The sequence below is a fragment of the Aptenodytes forsteri genome, unplaced genomic scaffold (genome assembly GCF_000699145.1).
Source record: "Aptenodytes forsteri isolate BGI_AS27 unplaced genomic scaffold, ASM69914v1 Scaffold69, whole genome shotgun sequence".
NCBI classification, from domain to species: Eukaryota; Metazoa; Chordata; class Aves; order Sphenisciformes; family Spheniscidae; genus Aptenodytes; species Aptenodytes forsteri.
The window spans coordinates 7,033,061-7,049,840 of NW_008795885.1; the positions used below are offsets into that span (position 1 = coordinate 7,033,061).

The 16,780-nt window shown below is 35.4% G+C and overlaps 1 protein-coding gene across 4 annotated transcripts; it reads left to right on the forward strand.

The window, feature by feature from the left end:
* The first annotated feature begins 6 nt into the window (after window positions 1–6).
* Window positions 7–13,077, forward strand: NUDT12 (nudix hydrolase 12). Of its 4 annotated transcripts, XM_009284188.2 has the most exons (8): window positions 7–46; window positions 680–893; window positions 2,819–3,414; window positions 4,330–4,497; window positions 6,833–6,946; window positions 8,460–8,659; window positions 10,226–10,291; window positions 11,453–13,077. In XM_009284188.2, the coding sequence occupies exons 2-7, from the start codon at window positions 688–690 to the stop codon at window positions 10,244–10,246; spliced, it is 1,305 nt and encodes a 434-aa protein (XP_009282463.1). In that variant the 5' UTR covers window positions 7–46; window positions 680–687; the 3' UTR covers window positions 10,247–10,291; window positions 11,453–13,077. The 4 variants fall into 4 exon arrangements, with proteins under 4 accessions (XP_009282463.1, XP_009282460.1, XP_009282462.1 ...); XM_009284185.1 differs by lacking the exon at window positions 11,453–13,077 and having other exon boundaries at window positions 9,959–11,058; XM_009284187.1 differs by lacking the exon at window positions 11,453–13,077 and having other exon boundaries at window positions 10,226–11,058.
* Window positions 13,078–16,780: the final 3,703 nt, after the last annotated feature.

A 16,780-nucleotide genomic window follows, 5' to 3' on the forward strand; every position in this document is an offset into this window, starting at 1 on the left:
GAGCCTTCGCAAGGTTGCCCCCGTTTTGGGTCCGGTGGAGAGAATGGTGCGCGTTTGTGTGTGTCTTTGAGAGGTGATCGTGGAGCGGGCGGCACCCCGCTACGGAATATAAGCTTTCGTTGTTTTGCGGGGGTGCTGGGTGCCAGCAGCGGTCTCTGCGGCCCTGGCCCGGGGCGGAGGGGCGGCCGGCCGCCGGCCGCCGGAGGCGTAGCAGAAGTTACTGAAGTAATCTGTCACTGCGTGGAGGTGTCCCTCAGCCTGCAAAGGGACTCGCCCTCTAGCGGTTATTTTTCATTGTTTGCAGGGCGTCTGAGACTCGTTTCTTGGAGTGGAGTTTTGTACTGTTGTGTCTTGTTTGTATGTTCGATCGGGAAACCGGAACATGTTTTCCACATTCAAATAAGCTTCATTTTCATAGCAAAATCTTTCTCCCCTTAAGCCTCCTTAAAACTAGTCTTGATTATTAGGATAAAATTTCACTGTATTTGGAGATGTGTGGGACTAAGATTTTGTTGGGAATAACAATGTCATACTAATTACAAGAATTTGACTGTTGTGTCCATAGTTTTGGCGATAATGTTGGTTATCTGTACAGCATTAAACTTAATTGTTTTACTTAAATCCTTTTACTAATGGTGGATATGTTTTCAGCCATTTTTGTTTCCTTTTTTTAACTTAGTTGACACAATGACAGACTTTGAAAAGACCCTCCGTCGGGACATGATTTCTCAGCTGCATAATTTTGCTGCTGTTGGAGATGCAGCCAAACTGAAAGCATTGCTCAGTCGTTCTCCGTCACTTATCAATGCAGCTGCAGATAACGGCTGGACAGCCCTGATGTATGGTGCCAGAAATGGACACCTTGATGTTGTGCAGATTCTTCTTGAAGAAGGGTAAGCCGTTTAGTAGACTCCATTAAAGAGCTCTAGCCTGAATCCCTTTCTGCCCATTTCAACTTGATCTCAGAAAAATAAATTTACCTGATAGATAGTGGAAGAAATTTCAGAGTTAAAACTCAGGAAAATATACTCTGTGTCTTGCAAATATTTGTTGTCTATCTTCAAGTCAACCGTTGTGCTTCTAGTTTTTCAGGACACTCAGAAAAGCAAAGAATGCTTCAAAGTTCTCCTTGAGACCCCAAAGAAGAATTTTTTGAAGCCTGAATAAAGTCAGGATCCAAATATTTCAAATGGAAAACGTTTCAAAATGAAGGGTGAGAGTCAGGTGTTGCAGTTCAACTGAGCTTTACCTTAATCAAGCCCAGTCTGTTCCTTTCTGCACCCCTAATTACAGAACCAAGAAAGTTTAGTTCATTCTGTGGTTATGAGTAATCTCAAGCACAACATTCCACAGCCTCGAGTGATCATCCCGCCCTTTATTTTTTTTTCAGTCCTACCCAGATGCTGTGCCCTCTGCTGGGACTCAGCATGGAGCGTCAGGCGAACCGCTGTTTTGTGCTGTAGTCAATGCATTCCAGCAAGTAGAGGAGTATCTCAGTGCCAGATTTGGTGGATTGAAATCATCTGTTTATTGAGGAATCTTTTGAGATTTTGGGGAATTTACCAGTTTGGTAAATAGGATAACAGTTTTTAAGTTATGCTTACTGTAAAAAAAGAGTGCATATCCACTTGTAAATGTCCTTTTCAGGGCTGTTCTCTTAGGCAACTGAATATAGCTCCTGAGGTGATACTGTGGCCTCATTGGTCTCATTTTAGTTAAGCTTGATCATAATAATCATTTGGACAAATACAGTTGCTGGATATATAAACATGAATGTCTGTGAAGGTAGTATTACATAACATTCCAGATTTTGCCTAAAGGAGACATAATCTTTAAAGATAAATGGGCAACAATAGTTTCTTTTGCACCAAAAACTTATAAATTTAAGTTTTGAATGCTTTTCTAAAATATACTCAAACTCCCTCAAAAACTATTGAGGTTAATACAAGTCAAAACAGACTTACCTGTGATACAGTTACCTGTGTATCAGCAACATGAATATACTGGCATCTTCTGGTTTTAAAAACTGATGAGTCTGGCCCCACATCTACTCTATAATTTGTAGTTTATAGTGAAATTTCTGTTTCACTTATCCACTTGAGTTAAAATTGACAAAAAATAAAGGTGAATTATTTTTGACCTCCCAATCAACTTCAATCTATTTCAGATTTTTTTTTGCTAATATCTAAATATATATCATGAGGCAATGTTTCCTCATCTGTGTCATTTTGCAGACATTTTGGTAACAAAGAGCTCCTTACAGGGACCAGTACCACAGTTGTAAGGGTGCTACTTCTTTCACTAAGCAGGGGCTGTATTCTTCATGCTTATTTAATGGTAAATATTTTCTTGTAAATGTTTTGATGCTGCTTTCAGTAGCTTCTAGAAAGTAATGCTAGTTAAACTGCTTTTTCTTTTTATTACTGGTTATTCAGAAGAGACCTGTAGCCTGGCTTTCAAAGGTCTGTCTGTAAATGACCTTGAGCCCTTCTTTTTTTTTTTTTTTATGATGCATTGTGTGGGATTTTAATTAATTCATTGCTGTTGTAGTACTGCATGAACCTTGGTAAGTGATATCTGGAGTGATCAACAAAAATGTGGGATCTGGCCTTAGCAAAAGAAAATGAAGTATGATTACTTTTCATTACCATAATTCTAAGTATTTAGCCTAAAGAGTGCCCCAGTATAGACAAAGTGTCTAAAGTTCTTGCACCTTAATAGTATTAAACGTGTATGCTGTAAGTAAGAATAATACATCATCAGGACTCTTCCTAAACATATTTACCCTGGTAAACACTGTTCTTTTCTGTTTCTCTAGGTGTGACAGGTCCATCATTAATAAATCAAGGCAGACAGCTCTGGACATTGCTAAGTTTTGGGGGTACAATCACATAGCTAATTTGTTGGCTAATGTGAAAGGTGGGCAGAGGCCTAATTTTCTGTCAAATGAAGTGAAAGAATATGAAAATTATTTTGGCTTGACACTTCTGGACAGAAGGAGTGATAAAAGAACAGATTCCAAGTGGCTAAGCAAAAAACAAAGCCATCCAACTACAGTATACATCCTCTTCTCAAATCTAAGTCCTTTGGTTACTTTGGGTGGGGGAATAGAGAGCTCCCAGCAGCCAGAAGTAAAGCTTTGCAGGCTGTACCACAAGGATGTGGAGCAGTGCATGAAGCAAACTGAAGAAGGCACCTTGATTTTTCTTGGAGTTGAACTTCAGTTCCACATGAAGCTGCTGGCTGCTTGCAATGGAAGAGCTCTGCAAGAAGATGAAGAGGATGGGTTAGTTGCTTGGTTTGCTCTTAGTGTAGATTCTGCTTCTGCTGAGAAACTTAAACAGGAGCATGAGGACTGTTACTTTCTTCACCCACCAATGCCAGCACTACTGCAGCTACCTGAAAAAGAAGCTGGTAAGGTGCATAAAATGCAGCAGTTATCAAATGTGTAGTCAGAAAGATATGCGTTGGGATTCACGAGGTATAATGCAAAGACAAACCACTGTAAAGGAATCGGGTATTTTCAGTGGCTTTAGAAATATTTTAATTTTAAAAGCCTGTCAGTGGTTTTGTGAAGAATTTTGTATGTAAGCACATGTGTGGTTGCGAAGTGCTAACATCTGCAATGGCAAGTATTAGACTGTAAAATCTATTGATCATCATGGTTTTATAAATGGTACTATTTAAATATTAATGCATGCACATTGATTTCCTGAAATGAAGAAAAAAATCTGTCATTACTAAGTTTTCATTACAGGAAATGAAACTAAGTCCTTAATAAGAGTGTGTTGGATACTCATCTGAGAAGGAAACTGTGAGCAAGTGTCGGAAAATCAGGATCTCAAAGTGAATGAATGTTATTATGGACATGTGGTTAACAGCTGCTGTTGTAACAGTTTTGCTTTTACAGAAGGATAAAGGGCAAGCTTGACTTGCACCTGAAGTTTAAATGGAACAATGCATTATTATGTCAATACCTGTAGTAGTCCTAAAATGGTCATCTGGAAAAGGTGTGATACATAATTCTGGCACTTTGCCCAGGCAAGTAACTTTTCTGAGAAACAGGCTATATTGATCCGGATGAATTTGTTTCTGAACGCATAAATTGGTCTGTAGCTACATAGTACTGCGTTCTGTTGCATGTGCTGTGCTACAAAGAAAAAGATCTGAGTAACTCACATTGCTCAACTTCTGTAGTTGATTACAATTCAAGCCATAGTCTTACTTTGATTTTTACGTTAAACTTTACTACTTGCTTTTTCTATACTATTAAAAGCTTACATGAATTAGTATTTTGATTTTGTATATTTTCCATGTATTCTTTTAAAGGAGTAGTAGCCCAGGCTAGATCTGTTCTAGCATGGCACAACCGCTACCGATTCTGCCCAACATGTGGGAGTGCAACCAAGATTGAAGAAGGGGGTTACAAGAAAACTTGCTTAAAAGAAGATTGTCCCAGCCTCCAAGGTGTTCACAACACATCATATCCAAGAGTTGGTGAGAATATTGTAGGATAAACTTGGTCAAAAACGGCTTGTTTGTACTATTATATACATGTAAATCAATTTCTTCTCAGTTATTTCAGCTGCGGTCAAAAACGGCTTGTTCGTACTATTATATACATGTAAATCAATTTCTTCTCAGTTATTTCAGCTACTTGCTTCTGTCCCAGGTCTTACATACTTGTCTCTCCCCAGAGTATGTGTGTCTCAGCTGTATTTAGAATTATGTAGTTCAGGCTTCTCTTTCTTGCAGTAGTCCGTGACAAAGAATTGCTGTGACAATACCAATCTTTATTGCAATGGAGTAATATTAATTAGAAGTCCCAACTGCATAAATGAGGTATTAACAATACAAAGTGTCACATTTTACTTTTTTTTTTTCCCCCTGCATGTTGTTTTCTCACCTTCCGCAAGCCCTCTGAGCTTCAAATAGCTCTGTATCAACTTTGGCCCTGTATCAAATTTCTGAAACAGTGCTCATTTTCCTGTATTGCCACTTTGACTGTATTAGCCATCTTCACTGGCTTTCCCTATTCATTGTCAGTTGCAAACTGACAGTATACTGCTTATATCAGAATATAAGCTCATATAGACAGTCTTCTATAAGCTCCTTTTGTTCATGTGTTGCAAAGGAAGTGTACTATGTTACTGATGGGGAAACAAGGAAGGAAAAAAAAAACTTACGCTTTTTTCCCTGGATCGTTTGGTGCCTGTTTGATCACCTTTCCTTTCCCTACCCAGCTCTCTTTTCTGCAGTTGTAGTTCTGGATGTTGTACGTGTATTGTATTTCTGAATTTCATGTGCTCCTACATGCTCTAGATACATCTTTGTAGTAATCAAAACAATTCTGCCATATTCTTCTGTCTTATGGACTATAGTGAAGCTTGCTAAAATACTAGTGGCTGTTTCTTTACGCTTTTTTTCGTTTGGTGCCTGTTTGATCACCTTTCCTTTCCCTACCCAGCTCTCTTTTCTGCAGTTGTAGTTCTGGATGTTGTACGTGTATTGTATTTCTGAATTTCATGTGCTCCTACATGCTCTAGATACATCTTTGTAGTAATCAAAACAATTCTGCCATATTCTTCTGTCTTATGGACTATAGTGAAGCTTGCTAAAATACTATCGTTTGGTGCCTGTTTGATCACCTTTCCTTTCCCTACCCAGCTCTCTTTTCTGCAGTTGTAGTTCTGGATGTTGTACGTGTATTGTATTTCTGAATTTCATGTGCTCCTACATGCTCTAGATACATCTTTGTAGTAATCAAAACAATTCTGCCATATTCTTCTGTCTTATGGACTATAGTGAAGCTTGCTAAAATACTAGTGGCTGTTTCTTTACAGTCTCTAGCACAACAAACTTAGAGGAGGAATGGGTTTATATAGGAAAGACTGATGAACCAGCATTTTCTACTGATACCTTTCTCTGAAGAAAGTTTACAGACAACAACACTGCATATTCTACACTGTGGCATGTGGCAGATATCTTTGAGCAGGACAACAATCTTTGAGATTATTGTTTATAGTTGTTGCTGAATCAAGCCTTTTCAGATAGAGAAAATACTGGTGTTTTGACAAAAAAAACCATGAAAAACTACAGCAATAGAAAAAATATATAAAGGCAGAGGTAGATAGAAAAAAATAAAAACAAAACATTGAGATACTTAAGAGCTAGATAACAATAAAAAAGGGAAAAAGATCATAGATGAACAGTGTGCAGAAAGGCATGACAGAAAGAATGGTACCAACAGGAGAAAATATTAAGCAAGAAAGAAAAAGATCCATAAAATGACGAGAAGTGAAAAAGTAGTTAAAAGTGCAACATCAGATGAGAGATTGATAGCAAACAGTCAACAAAGTCAAAAGTGGAAAGTTAGTCAGTATTTACATTGTAACTAAAGTATCTGGCTCTTTGTTGGTATTTCAGTCAAAAGTACTATCTTCAGACCTGTGTGTGTAGAGGAGGTGATAGTAAATTGTTTTTGCTGCAGAAATTATTGCTATCCGCTGGATGCATAGCTAGGTTAGTATTGCTGATACTCTTAACAGATTGTGTGCTTTGGTTGCAGGTAATTTATGTCCTGCATTTCAAGCCTTGGCTAGTAAACTGCTTCTACCAAGCACGTATGTTGCAAAACAAAATAAGCAGATATCTAGCGGGGAAAAAAAAACCAAAGTGAAATAAAATAGCAACTTGGTCTGGGCATCTACACAATTCTGATTTCAATCACTTAGAGGTGTCTTTACATGCATTGGTATCGAATAGGCTGAAATTTGTTACTGCTTTTAAGTCCCTCAAATGTTGAGATGTATTCCTTTCACGTCCATTACAGATCCCGTTGTGATAATGCAAGTCATCCATCCAGATGGAAACCACTGCCTTTTAGGTAGACAGAAGAGGTTTCCCCCAGGAATGTTTACTTGTCTTGCTGGATTTGTAGAACCTGGTGAGTAATTTCATTTTCCCTTCCCAAATGTTTTTTCTCACATACCAGTATTGTACATTGAAAATAATATAGAAATATGTTCGGTGTTATGTCAAATAAATGTTTTTGCTTCCTGTCAGATAAGTTGTTATAATAAATTTTCCTGTTCCATGCTTTCCAACAGCTGATTTATAAAAAAGGCAAAAAGCAACGTGAGTAAATATAATTTAAAAATCGTTTTCTCATCATGCACTCTTAAATCACATATTTAAGTGAAAAAACATTTTAAAACACGTATAAGGTCCTTTCTTTGGTGGTACTTAGCAAGGGATTTTAGCATAGGAAAAATAAGAGTTAAAGCATAACTTAAAGTTAACATAAAGTTAAGCATATGCTTACATGTTTAGGGCCTGGTTGATTATATGGAAGATAAGCAGAAATTATATAATTTCGAAAGAAAAGTGAAGAGATTTTCCTAGCTGTGTTCAGCAGTAATAGTTGTAATTGGTTACAATTATTAGTAGCTGCAGAACAATTTGTAAAACATTCTTATACTGGGAATACATCTTAATCACCAGTGAAATTATAGTGTATAACTATTATCAGTGACTGCGTGCAGGTGAAATACGGTGACAGCCTGAATAAGTTTATTTAGGTATCATTTCAAAAAAGTCAAGATGTTTATTTCTTCACTCCTTCCTTTCTTCTGCCAGCCTTACTACTTTGATACTGAATGCAAGTATATAAACTGAAATTTAAGAGTAGCTGATCTTATCATCAGCTTCTAATCAGCTGAACGCAGCTGAACGAAAACTTCTATCTGATGCACGGACTGTCTGCTTTAATGAAGCTGTAATCAGTGGTTACAACACAGTACATGTAGGCATATGTAAGCCTATGACCATCAACACTCCACATATACATCTAGCAGTTTTCCATGAATATGGAAGTAAAGCTTTCCATTGCAGTCTAAGTTTGGAGAATTTTCTGTATGCGTTAAGACAATGAAGAATAAGTCAGGCAAAGTGAATAATACAATGCAGAAATGTGTGCAAGTCTTCTTAAGTCTCTATTTTCTTACTATTGTCATTTTAAATATTGATTTTCAAGTTGTATTACATACTGTTACAATCATACTGAAAATCTAAAAATTAACACAATGCTATTTACAAATGAACAGATCAGCATTTCAAAAGTAATTAAAGAAACAATATATTTCCTACCCAATTTTTGACATTTTAGGTGTGGTAATAATAGTTTGCATGTATGATAAATTATCAATTCAGGAAATAAACATTATGATGAAGAAATTATCATACTTTATTTTCAAAGTTCCATTTTGCTTTGGTGCTAGTTTTACCTTATTAGACTTCTGTATTTTGTACGTAAGGTCTGTGCCCTGATCTGTGAACTAGATCTTTATGGATAATTGTCTGGGGCAGTTTCAAATCTTTTGAGTCAGTTCAAAGCACAGGATGTAACCGTTGCTTGGAGTATTTTCATCAGCTGCTTGTTCTTTGCCCTTTTTGATTAGGTGAAACAATAGAAGATGCTGTTCGAAGAGAAGTAGAAGAGGAGGCTGGAGTCAAAGTTGGCCATGTTCAGTATGTCTCTTGTCAGCCATGGCCGATGCCCTCCTCCCTAATGATTGGCTGCTTAGCTGTTGCAGTGTCTACAGAAATTAAAGTTGACAAGAATGAAATAGAGGATGCCCGCTGGTTCACTAGAGAACAGGTAAAGTTCAATTTAATTTCCTTCTTGTATTGATTAGTCTGTGACTGTTTCGGTTCTGGCATACAATAGGTACTTGCTTTTTTCAGCAAGTTGAATGAGTGTGTATACTCTCCATTTTATCATACTACAATTGCATTATATTGTAATTGTAGATAACACACAACCAGAGAAAGGCAGATATTCACAGTAATTTCTGAGTCACTTGCAAGCCCATTTTATGACATTTTTGCCAGTTAGCTCTTCACCTTTTCCTTTTGGGAGATAGCCAAGTTATTGTTATTTTAACCCACTTTCTTATCAAGCCTGTGCTTTTCATTTTGGCAGAAGTAGTATTTAATAGCATTCATCATCTGAGTTTCTCCAATCAAGCATGCTACCAGATTTGCTGGGAGGGGGGAGGTTTAGGTAAAAACTCTGGGAATTCGTTAAGTTGAACATCTTTTTCTATGCAGTACTATTTTAATACTCTGGTATTGAATGCAGTTTACTATGCATTAATAGGAAATTCTACACTTAGCCTTCCTGAGTATTTAAAATATAGTCAAATAAAAGAAAGGGAAAAAAAGACTTTCACAGAAAGAGAGATTTAAGTTCATGAGTAGAAAAAGGAAAGATTGTTTACACAACGTAGTCTTCACAGGTTTTTCCACAGGCTATTTACGAGCTAAACTTTTAATAACACTCTAGTTCTGCATAGCAGTTTGCAAGTCAACTCTAGGTCAATTTGAAGGCAAAGTTAGTCACCTATAATCTCAGTATATTCCTGACAACACTGAGAGCATTATTTTAAATGAGTATCAGTTCTAAATAGAGCTAGTCACATGCAGATTGGTCTAGAGTTAGAAATAAAGGTACTTCAGAAACGTACTAAGCTAAAAGCACACACCCATGTTGCTTGAAACTGCTTCAGAAAACCAACAAAACACTTTTACTTTTGCACTACATGTGGGAAAAAAAAAAAGAATTTATGGAACAATGTAGAGCACCATCTGGTGGTCCTTACCATAAAAAGGCTTCACAAAAACCTTAAATATTATATTAACAGTCAATCTCCACAGTTCTATTAGAAAGAAAGTATACTTTGGGGCACATTTGAGCTCAAAAATCTCAGAATTCACACAGAATCCTGTGTGTTTTTTTTCTCTGCAGCTGTCTTGGAGAACCTGGTAGTGGCTGATTACTAGCTATAGTAATGATAGACTGATGGATCATCATAGTAAGATAATTCCTGCATTAATACAATGTTAGATTCCATACAGTTTATAATATTCTAAAGAAAAAAATCTGTCTTTATTGCAGGTCGTGGAAGTTCTCATTAAAGGAAATAAGCGTTCTTTCTTTGTACCACCAAGTCAAGCTATTGCACACCAGCTGATAAAACATTGGATTGGAATGAATGCTAATCTTTAATTCAAATAATTGATTTCTTTAAGTTAAATTACTTCTTCTAGTGAATACTAAATTAGGAATACATTAGAAAGAATTGTTTATCTAGTAAATGTGCAACCACGTGAATTTTTGAGCCTTTCCTTTAGTTCCTAAGCTAAACTATGCAAACCTTTGTAGGTTTTTTCAGATCTGAGTTAGAGCTGAACAACAACCCAGTGATTATCCCAAACAAGCAAGCAACAAGTAGGTAAAATTGGTACCTAGCTGTGCACAGTCTGCTTTTTTGTTTTAGAATCAAATTATTGTGACTTTTACTATTATGTTTGATTTGGTCTTTCCTGCCCCCCACTGGAAGGAGTCAGCATTACAAAGAGGGCTGACCTTGCCTGCTGTTTGAACTCTGTATGTACATCCTCCTATTTTGTCTTAATTGTTTCATTCTCATTTTTTCCTATCTCCATTCTTTAAATTCTGCCTGGCACAAAAGTCAACATTCACTGCTGAAAGTCTTATCAACAATGGTTATTTTTAAGCTAATAGCATACTCAAATGGTGAATATGTAGTACTTTGTACCTTTTACATTAATAGCCCTCTAAGCAGAGTATTTACTCCTCCAGTCTGATTTAGCCTGCACTTACCCAGTGGTATGTCAGCCTGAATTTAAAGGTATAACACAATACTCCATTTATGAAAAAGGTATTGGAGAACCATCCCAAAAAGCCTAACTATTAGATATTTTTGTGAGATAATAATGTACATATTGACCCTAGGCAGTGAGTTATTTCATTCTCTGATAATTAGAAATGTAACTGCAGAGTAATGGGGGAGAAAAATAGATTATTTAAACAAGACATCTCAAAATATGTACAAAGTTCTTTTATGGAAATGGAGACACTAAGATTGTTACTGCTGTTAAGGATTTTACAGTTGAAAGAAATATATTAACTCCAGCTGTAAAACTGGGAAAGCACTATATGAATTAAAATATTTACTTATGTATATTTAATGCTACAGTTCAGATTTGTGCCTTAATTTATTGTGTTATTGAAAAGAATGTTAACTTAATATTCTTTCAAAATGGAAGGTTATAAAAGTATACTGGTTTTATTATTGATGTCATTATGTAATGGTTCAGTAGTCTGTGATTCTGCAGTCATTGCAGTGATATGAAAAGAAATGCAAATGACCAGAAGGAAATACAATGATAGTCATAAGTATTAACTTACTATCATATTTGTTTATTCAGAGTAATTTGAATATTTTTTTAATCAATGAATGATGCCAGATTTGTTTCAAAATTCTCTGCAAACTGGAATCAATAAAAATGTTTTACAACTCCTAATAGTTATTTTTTTTCCATCCAGTGTCATACTATTCTCAGCAGCTTTTTTTTTTTTTTTAAGGCAGTGCATATCAAACTTTAAAGCAAGAAGCATTTCTGACAGACTTGGAACAGTGGACAAATCATTACATTGCTTCATTCTCTCCCTTGTTTCAGCTATACCTACAAATGAAGAAAATCAGGTTATCTGTTGAGCCATCTGGAAATGAGAAGGAAGCAATACACTGCTTCCCTTAAAAATTGCTTCTGCAGAGAAGCGAGAGGTATGAAAAGCTGTCATGGACTACAGCTACCAGCAGGATCACATGTTGTCAGTGGTATTAATCTTTAAAAAAATACTGTGGGACAGAAGGAAGCCTAGTTGCAGGTTGTTTATACAAGTAAAGGAGAACATCGGACAGTATGCGAACAGTGGTGGAAGCTAAGCAATGGAAGGAATTTTTAACTAGTCATATGATGATTACACATTAAGAAAGATGAATATGGAAGGAATGAGGAGCAGTTGGAAGAGAGAGGATAAAGCAAAGAACAAATATAGGTAGCATAAAGATAAATAATTTATCACATTAAGGTAACTAAAAATACATGTATAAGACCCCCCCAATACTAGTTTTTCATGTAGGAAATTATGGTGGGTTGCTATAGAGATGGGTTTGTAACTGTGAAACTCAGGAGAAAGTATCCATAACCAATACTGATATCAAGAATCAGACTATTTTTTTAATTGAAAATCTGTATAAACAATATATATCTGCAATTACAATGCTAATAAATAATTTGAAAAATTTCATTTTACTGCATGAAAAAAGCAGAAAAAGGATAGTTTCAAAAATAAAACACTTCAATAATCTCTGAGTTTGAGAGTAATATTTTAATGATCTTTCAGTTCTAGTAACTTCTGGTGTTGCAGCAAATTTTAATATAAATACATTTTCAAAAGCTAAACCCAACAGTCCTTTTTAAGCTTTCTTTTCTTTTTTCCCTCCCCAACAGATGAACCATTCACAGAGAAGATGATAAACACCCCTTGTTTAAGAAAACTAATTTCATAATTTTAATCTCTTATTTAAAGTGAAACTTTTCCTGGCTTTTTATTGCTTAATTTGACCTTTGTTTGTAGGTCACAGAATTGAGTTTTGGTTTGAAAATACCTATGCATAGAAATTTTCTGAAGGATAGTTATTGTTTGCAGATTACATATAAAATATCTCATTGAAGAGCCAAATGCTGTATTTATTTAGCAACTAAGGCAATTTAGAAAAATGCCAAATTAAATTTAGCAACAATTAAACAGTGTAGTGATTCTGACTGGAATATGGTCAGGGCAACACTTCCATAAGATTTGGGTCTTATCCAAAAGACTGCAGCTTTGCAAGCAGGTTATTTCTTGCCACTAAGTTAATGCAGTACATTAAGAAAATGGTATTCCTTAAACCACTAAAAATAGGGGGGTTGTTCACACTGTGTAATAATGATCTCTCACTCTCTTCTCCATTGCTTCTACAATGGTACCAGAACAAAAAGAGTACTCATTACACGTAGATGTGCAAGGCAGAAAATTCTGGAGATGCCTTTTCTCCCAATTTGCCTGTACACTAATGAGAATTAACTTCTATTCAGTATATAATTTGTAGATATTCTGTATTTTATCTGTTTTTTAAATTATAATAATTTACAAATAATAGAAATAGTAATTTAATAAAGTGGAAAAAAATAGATGAGGTGTTTAAATGCAAAACAAAACTCATACTACTAACCAAGCTCTAAGCTCGTGTGATGTAATGACATCTCATGTAAGTACAATACTGATTGCGAGATTTTTACAAACTTTGCATTGGTCCCTGTAAGCATACTTCTTTTATCTCATTTTTCATATTGGATATGTGTAAACACATGAAAAATAAAATAATTCCAGTGTTGATACTGTAGCATGAACATTATTTTTTGTGTTTTGTGTAGGAATATTGCCAGGTTGGTAAATGATTATCTGGAATTCTACAACATGTGAAGGAAAAAGGGGCGGATGTCAACGGGCTGATTAAAGGTAGACCAGTCATGATGCTTCATGGAATTAAATATACTAATCAGATTCTGAGCTTAGGAGACAGAAATAGAGAAAGAAGTGGAGCAAGACTGTGAACAATGTTGCTCCCTGTTTTATTTTTAATTTTAATTAGGTAATCTGATCGATTAAGACTTTTCAGACAAACCTGGCATTTTGTAAAGCCCTGGTAAGTTGAGTTGTTATTTTTCTTGTCTGCTTTAGCTGTTAAGAGTTAAATAACTAGTAGTCCTTTATTGCTTCAGTGATTGGAAGGCTATGTGTATACAGCATATCATTGCTGACTGGGGTTGACAGTACAGAATTGGATAAGTCCAAAGGAAAAAAAAATTTGAACTTGTTATCCTATTAAGCCTTAGCAAGACAGCCAGCCCATCCTTCATGAGCTTAGAAAGGCAAACTATTCACAGAGAGTCCATAAGAGCAAGCAAATATCTGAGGAAAATGAATATTGGCTCATAGTAAGTATAAACATCTTTTTTTTTTCCTTTTTTTTTTTTTTTCTGGAAATGACACCCTGACAGGTACTACTCTGTAGATACTAATTGTTGTAACTCAACATAGCTTTTACAAAATACGGGATTTCTGCAGGTTTGTTACACAGTAGATACAGTTTAAGGAATTTCAATTATAGTTCAGTAAAAAGTTTAGTTTTCTGAATAAATAAGAATGATAGTTTCCTAAATAGAAGGGATTTTTTGGATGGATTTTTGATAGTGAGTAAATAAGAATGTTTTCCTAAATGATAGGGATTTCTAAGATGGATTTTTGATTCCTAAGACTGTATCTGTCATCTTATTTTAGCATATAGGGACTTAAAGTGTAGTAGTACATAATTTTAGAAGTGAAAGCCTACCTGAATGAACTTCAGTTTGTTATTTGTATTGTCTTTCTGCAACTAATATTTCAGATGTGGAATGTGAGGAATGCTACGATAAGACTACAGGATTATTAATCAAGAATGAATATTACATATTGTTGAGTAAAGAAGTTTGCAGACTCAGTTTGCAGCACTTAAATAAGCCTGGGTAGTAGGTTTTTTTCTCCTACCATTTCATCATCTTGCATACTAAGATACCTTTGGTAAAGTACCTTCTTATTTCTCTTTAAGGAGAGAAACATTCTAACACTAGACCTCTCCCAGTTCAGTGAAGAAATGTAGACATTTTCTCAGCGCACCTGCTGAAACTAAAAAAGAGCCTGTGAAATATTAAACATCCCATCTTTTGTCATTCTAAACCCAAATTACTCTTAATTTATGCAGTATAAATTAATCTTCTGGAGCAAGTGACCCTCGAAACAGAAAATATGGTATCTAAGTTTCCCTACTTTAGATGCCAGAAATCAAATCCTAGAAGCTAGGATAGGGTTTTTTGCACTTATTGCATTCTATGAGAAAGGAAAGATTTTTCTCACTTAATTGTAGTTTATATTTTGTAGTCACAGACATTCTCAACATAAAAAGCTGCCTTATTTTCAAAGAAAATTGTTATCACATACAACTATTGCACAGGTTTCTTTTGGTGAGCTGAGTTTCAAGTGTAATTAAAGATTTTGGATTTACATTATTTCTATTATGATGGCTGAACAATTCTGAAGCTCAGAAAAGTTGGACAATTCAGCTTGACAAAGAATTGTAGTACTTCATTGACAGTTACATCTTTGACTATAGAAATTGTATTTCATTATTGGAAATGGCCAATTAGTGAGATTTCTACTAATTCCATGACCAATTGCCACATCACATCTGAAGGGTGTTTAACTTACCTGCTGTCATGTTTGATGCTGACAAAGCATGAATTATGTGCCGAAACAGAAACAAAAGTGACTAAAATGCAAGACAGCACACCAAATATCAGAATGACAAACTCACTGACAAGAAAAGGGCTAATCCTGCTAACATTCAAATTAGCAGTTTTTCCTTTGGTCTATAAAACAGGAATAGCAGAGGTCCAACAATGGAAACAATGGCAATTCATGGGATTTTTTTTTAATATATTTTCAGAACTTTTGCTGAAGACAAAATTATTTTATCCAGTATAGCAGAGATATAATGCACAATAAAGTATGTTCTCTATGCCAGTTTTTAAAAATATATTATCGCATACATGATAATAAGTACCTTAATATCCATTGCATTAAACTGATAGGACTGGGAAGATCTGATCAGTAAGCTGAAATATTCATGATATAGTACTTATGTTAAAATCATCACGTGATCTCTGTATGGACCATTTACAGCACAGAGGCTACCTACTGGTTCTCCGTTTTGTTGCAGTGGAAAGCAGTGCATATCTTTAAATGAGGGTAGAAACGAACAATGTTGATGCAGAAATGAAACATCTCCAAAATATGAAATACATGCTTATCCTTATTAATACATTATTTCTTCTTGTTGTGGCAAAAGCTCAAAATAATTAAACAGAAAGCAAGATTAGCTTAGTAAGTAGGCAGAAGCTTTATAAGAAAGTGAGTTTTATATATGGTTTTGCAGAATTTAAGAACTGAAAGCTGGACCTATGACTTGTCTTCTCTCTAAAGAGGCAGAAATGCTTGTGCATATACAGCCCATGATAGCTGAACTATTTTTTACTATGAATTTGCTGGCACTTACATTCTCATTTCTCAGTTAAAATAATATTGAAGACATTTGACTCGCTTCTGCTTTATTAGCCTTTTTAAAACTAAAGTGAAGAACACCCTGCCTGCAGGGAGGTATCTTTAACATAATGGCCAGAATGGTATACCCACTATTCCTTTAGAAAAGATTGGTCAAAACCTGCTTAACACTTTGTCTGGTCTCACTTGTTGCTTATAGAAGAGTCCAAAATAATGCAGAATGTAATTACATGGGGTTTGAATTTCCTGAATATGTTAATTTATGGCATAAGTGATGTTCTTAGTTGCTTAGACAGTAACCTTCCTTGAGAATCAGAACTGCAGAAATATTATTGACTGGTGTTTGCTATCATTTCATGATCTGAAAAAGTAAGATCCTGATTCTGTGTGCTCATTAAAAGTCCCACAGTACATTTCATGAAATAAAATCGTTGATCACTGGGTCCTAGTACAATACGTGTTGCAGATTAATCTCACTTGCCCATGCTTTTCTAAGTGTTTCATTTGGATGCGCTATTTTCATAGCTAATTGGATACTGCCAGATATCTACTGAGTTCCATTTGAATGGAAGCTGATTCTTTGCAGCCATATAATTCATGTTTTAATTAATTTTGTAAAATGCTTTAGGGTCCTGTTACAGCCCCTGTAAATGGCTGCCTGCTTCCTTTGTTCTAGACATTTTGCAAAGACATTTTTAAAGACCCGTC

Excerpts from the sequence above, each read along its gene's own strand:
- NUDT12 (XM_009284185.1), top strand. The coding sequence starts at position 688 with ATGACAGACTTTGAAAAGACCCTCCGTCGGGACATGATTTCTCAGCTG. Across the intron at positions 3,415-4,329 it reads GCTACCTGAAAAAGAAGCTG|GAGTAGTAGCCCAGGCTAGA; the intron begins GTAAGGTGCATA and ends ATTCTTTTAAAG. Across the intron at positions 8,660-9,958 it reads GCTGGTTCACTAGAGAACAG|GTCGTGGAAGTTCTCATTAA; the intron begins GTAAAGTTCAAT and ends TCTTTATTGCAG.